Source organism: Austrofundulus limnaeus, unplaced genomic scaffold (assembly GCF_001266775.1).
Source record: "Austrofundulus limnaeus strain Quisiro unplaced genomic scaffold, Austrofundulus_limnaeus-1.0 Scaffold2514, whole genome shotgun sequence".
Taxonomy (NCBI): domain Eukaryota; kingdom Metazoa; phylum Chordata; class Actinopteri; order Cyprinodontiformes; family Rivulidae; genus Austrofundulus; species Austrofundulus limnaeus.
This window is the reverse complement of record NW_013954916.1, coordinates 11,589-16,613: the sequence shown is the minus strand read 5'-3', so window position 1 is coordinate 16,613 and position 5,025 is coordinate 11,589. Positions and strand designations below refer to the sequence as shown.

Sequence of the window (5,025 nt, the reverse complement as noted above, 5' to 3'; positions counted from 1 at the left end):
GTGTGTGTGTGTGTGTGTGTGTGTGTGTGTGTGTGTGTGTGTGTGTGTGTGTGTGCAGGCAGAGAAGTGACAACTGCTGTGGGAGTTTCACTGGAGCACAATGTCAGACTGACAGGAAATAAAGGCAAGAACAATGAGAGGGAACGGTTCGGGATAATTATAATGATGCAAATGAAAAATACAACAACTGTTTTTATTTTTAAAAAATATAGAATTTGGCTTTAAGTTGAAACTTACCGGTTTGACATCATACGCAAACAGGGCATACTTCAGATCTGGAGAGAGTGAGTATTTTGCCACCTTAAAAGCCACCTGTTAATAAAAAAATATCTTAACTCACCATTTAACTTAATCCAACAGTAAATCATGCTGAACATAAATAAGCAACTGAGACTATAAGAAACAAAAATTCATAAAAATATAACAATTTCATTATATAGTAAGTAAATAGTAAAACTTTAACAAGTACATCCTCGTCATTTTTAAAAGATTTTGTAAGAATAAATGTACTTTATTAATCCTCACTGGGGAAACTATTTCTCTGCATTTTCCCATCTCGCATGCGAGAACACATGTTGGCCACCATCTAAGGCCTGTGTCACACAGCAGGATAATTGTGCTGAATTTTGGCCTGATTTTGCCCTTCCAACGACCTTAAGGACGTCTTTATGTTATATTTTTGCCTGTCACTCAGTCTCCTGCCACGCCTCTCTGTTCCAGGAATCACCTTCATTTCGATCACCTGTTCCTTGGCCTATTTAAGCTCCTGTCTCTCTCCAGACCAGTGCCAGACTATTGAACAGCCTCAGTCTAGTAAATATCCAGCATCCTTGTCAAGTCATTGCCTGATTTCATGTTTCTGACCTTCTGCCTGCTTTCTGACCTCCGACCACAGCCTGTTCCTCTCCTGGATTGTTTGCTTCCTCTGACTCTCGGCTACAGACCCTGTTTCTCCTCTCTGGACATCGCAACTTGGTTTGTGATTTGGATTTGTTTTCGGCTCTCTGATCTCCCGGCTCTGACACTTGACCCAATTCTGGACTACCGCACTCAGCCTTACCCCACTCTCGTCACACAGACTTCATCAAACAAAAACTGCACAGCTCTTAACTTTGAGGAGTTTCATCCAGCTAAAAGCAGGTCAGTGGATAACTTCATTTTTGTCATTAATCCATTCTTGACCCAACACTCATTTGTGTTCTGCTCTACAGAGCGTGCATCCCCGAGAGTCCGACAAGACGCCAACTTCCGGTTTTCAAAATAAAACCTTTAAACTTGTTTGGTCTCCGCCTGTTCTGAATCCTTAATCTGAAACTTGTCACCAGATTATCGTGATGGCTCTAACGATAATCTGAGCAGATATTCCTGCCGTGGGTGGTGAGTTCAGAGTGATCTAGGCGGTTCAGAAGGACATCGGGACCGCTCCAATCGGGGATATTCAATATGGTTTTTTTTTTGGGCCCAATATCACAGTGTGTGTAGTGTTCAGCCGAGCTCTCAGCCTGTTGAATGAGACGTGTAGCCAATCAGAAGGCGAGGTGACGTAAACATGGAGGGGAATCCAAAATATAAAAGACAAAAAAACTGTCATGACTCACCAGAAAGTCTACTAGATGTTAAGTCCTATGGAATTGTTTTTCCTCTGGTAAAAATAGTCCACAAACGATTAACATTGTTTCTTCCTCGTCGCAAATGTTTATTTACTCTGAACTCACGTCTCTCTGGAGGTCACGTGAGATTTTTCCTCTTGACATCTGAATTCTCGCGAGATTTCAAGAAATCTCATGTGATTTCACATCTAACAGCCGAATGTTCATGAATGAAATATCTTTACGTGTGTGGTGTGTTGTCTCTTGCCGTGTGGCTGTACACCACACAATGTAGGACCAAACCTGGTAGATCCATGATTTTTTTATCCTCACGTGTGTGCTCTCAGTCTTTGAAAATCAGCCAACAGTTTTAAAATCTTGCTGTGTGACGCAGGGCTAAGGTGCCCAGGGAGCGGCCGGAAGGGGGTAAAATGCCTTGCCCTAGTGCCCACAGTGAGGTAAAAGAGGGTGGAGGCAGATGTGTGTGCTTCACCTTCCCCACCCAAATTATTTGTGCCACTCATGGGATTTGAACCTGTGACCTCCCAATCACAGGCTTGTCTTCTCAAACATCTGTTCCACCACTCACACAAAAAATACAAATTTTATCTATTTATCATGAACGTTACGGTAAGTGGTGGGATGCTTCACTGATGAGTCTCATTTAGCCCTCCTGCTGCCCTTGGGTCAAAATGATTCCAGTTCTGAAACTGAGGCTTCATTGGTCATCGGTCCTTCCCTTTATTTCACACTTTCACATTGATGTCAGGAATACTGTGTGTGTGTGTGTGTGTGTGTGTGTGTGTGTGTGTGTGTGTGTGTGTGTGTGTGTGTGTGTTAAAAGAATAAAGCAAAATTAGGAAAGCGGAAAAAAACTTACAAAGGTGGAGTTGCTCAGAAGGATTTCCGTCTCGTTCAGGATAAAATTAAACTTGATGACATTACCGTCTCTGTTCCTGTATACCACCTCTGAATCTGAAATATTAAAAGATTTAATAAATAACTTGCAACTTGTTCAGAAAAATGTGAGAAAATTGATCAAATAAGCAGTGTTCCACTGAATTTATTCCAAACTAAGACAGTTTGATGCAAAAACAGCTTTACTGATAGATCACACAAAATCTTTAACCATTTTGCCATTAATTATATGGATTTAATTGTTTGTTTGCAAAATATGTAATAAACCAATGGACAAATTTTAATAACTGTATAAATGTTTTGAGCTTGACAAGCATAAAAAATGTAATCCTCGTGTATAATGCTTCCCCCAATGTCGTACATCCTCCGTGACAATATTTCAGTTACGGTATATACATGAAAATATTTTAATTTATTGTGGTAGCATTTAAGCAAAAAAATGGTCAAAAATTACTCCTGTGTATAATATGGCCCCCCCCCCAACTTTTGTTCACATTATACACAAATAAAAATGCTTTCAAGAAATATTTACTGAATACCCCCTGACATCTGACCAACATTTAGAGCCAACCTAATTTAAGATAGCCACCAAAAACAAGTGATCTTAAAAAACACAAAAAATTCTCTAACTCGGTCAATTTTACAGATATTGAGTTAAAATTTGTTGTGGTAGTAGCTGAGAGTCACATAAACACTCTTATTTCTAGTCACACACACACACACACACACACACACACACACACACACACACACACACACACACACACACACACACACACACACACACACACACACAATTGAAAGGTCGAAAACAATACTGTATACTGCTAGTTTTTCATTAATAACGGTATTTCCCCAAGATTTACAATTAAAAATGGCCTAAATTAATCCAAATGCAGACCTCAACTGTGTTTATCTTATAGAAACACATACACTCACACAAGTTTGTATCCTAATAGTGACAAGTTTTGTGTTTAGGATTCAGAACAGCCAAACATTGAGCAGGTTTAAGCGTTTTATTAAAAAAAACAGGAAGCTGGTGGAATGCCAGGGTCTCGGGCTGGTGCACACTGAGGAGGAGAACAAAGATGAGTGACTGTTCACTGCAAAGGATTTGCTTTGGCTGTAAATATTGATTACTAACCTTCTGAAGCTGGTTCAGGGTTCCTACCGTTTAAGGAAAGTTTAATTTAAGACTTTTTAAGACATTTTAATGCCAAGTGAAATCAAATTTAAGACCAATTTCACAATTAACACAAACAAAAAAAAAACTGTGGCAGAAACTCTATGTCTAACTGCTATTTTGTCAAATATAGCTAAAAAAAACCCTTCTTAGCAGTCAATTTTAAACTTCATTTAATTCCTGAAAATCCTCTAATGACCCAAAATTTGGAGTTTTAGGACCCACAGTGGGTTCTCAACCCTCGCTTGCTTCTTGTGATGTAAAATGTTTGTACGAAATATGAATGCATTTTTGGAAAGACAACATTATTAACATATTACAAAACAAATTTCACATTGCTCAGATGGACAGTTGTTGAGATATTTGCATGTGAAATAACAGGAAGTGGTGTCAAAAGGGAATGTTTAAATGTGAATTTTTCAAAAATAAAAAAATGTTACCAATGATTTTAATATTTGATACAAATTTGCAGCACCTTATTTACAATGTGTTAACATTTTTAAGACTTCTGAAAGATTGATTTAAGACACTTTAAGGCTAATTAAGGCCTTATTTTTGGATTGATGAATTCAAGGCCTTTAAGACTTTTTAAGGATCCGTAGGAACCCTGTGGTTAGAGGAGCTTGGCAAATCCAGAAAATGAGACTGTGGCTCGTGGGTAGTGAGAGGCAGTGATTGAGCAAAGGGGCAGGTTTTATTCGTTGGTCTGGCAGGCAGGCAGAGGTCGGGTCCGTGTGATCAGAGAGCTGAAGACAAATCCAAAACACAATCCAAAAGGCGAGGTCCAAGGGGCAAAAACGAGATCTTAATCCAATGGTCAGAAACATGAACAGTACCAGGCAGGGATCAGGCAAAAAGGGAGAGTCAGGAGGAAGACTTGAGGTCATGGACAGGTGATCAGGCATGGGCTGTGAAAAAACACTGGACATTTACTTGGCAAAGACCGTTCAATAATCTAGCAGAGAGTGGCTGTGGCTGAGGAGCTGATAAGGAACCACAACAGGTGAAACAGATGAGCTTGATTAGGGTGACTGAGCAGGAAGGGTGTGGCAAGAGCTGTGGAGCTGTGAGGTTGTGGATGACAAGCAAACATAATACTAGAGAACATGAAACATGAAATGTTACAAATAGACCGTGTATTGACTTATTTCTGTACCCTAAATACATTCACAGTTTAATCCTAAATCTGACTCTCAACTTAAAAAAAAACTGTGTTCCACCATGTTGTGACTCGGCTTTGGTGCCCAAAATGGCTACTAGTCCTGACAAGGTAGGTGCTATACCAGAAAAGGTCCTACAAAGGTAACAAAAGCCAGTTACACACACACACACACA

General features: G+C 39.6%; 1 protein-coding gene across 1 annotated transcript in view; it reads right to left on the bottom strand.

Moving 5' to 3' along the window:
- LOC106511106 (inactive dipeptidyl peptidase 10) overlaps positions 1–5,025 on the bottom strand; it is a gene marked incomplete at its 3' end in the record, with an annotated part of 14,390 nt that overhangs the window by 1,425 nt on the left and 7,940 nt on the right. The window contains 2 exon segments of the mRNA XM_013999853.1: positions 238–312; positions 2,470–2,564. Of these exon segments, the coding sequence (XP_013855307.1) occupies positions 238–312; positions 2,470–2,564 (170 nt within the window).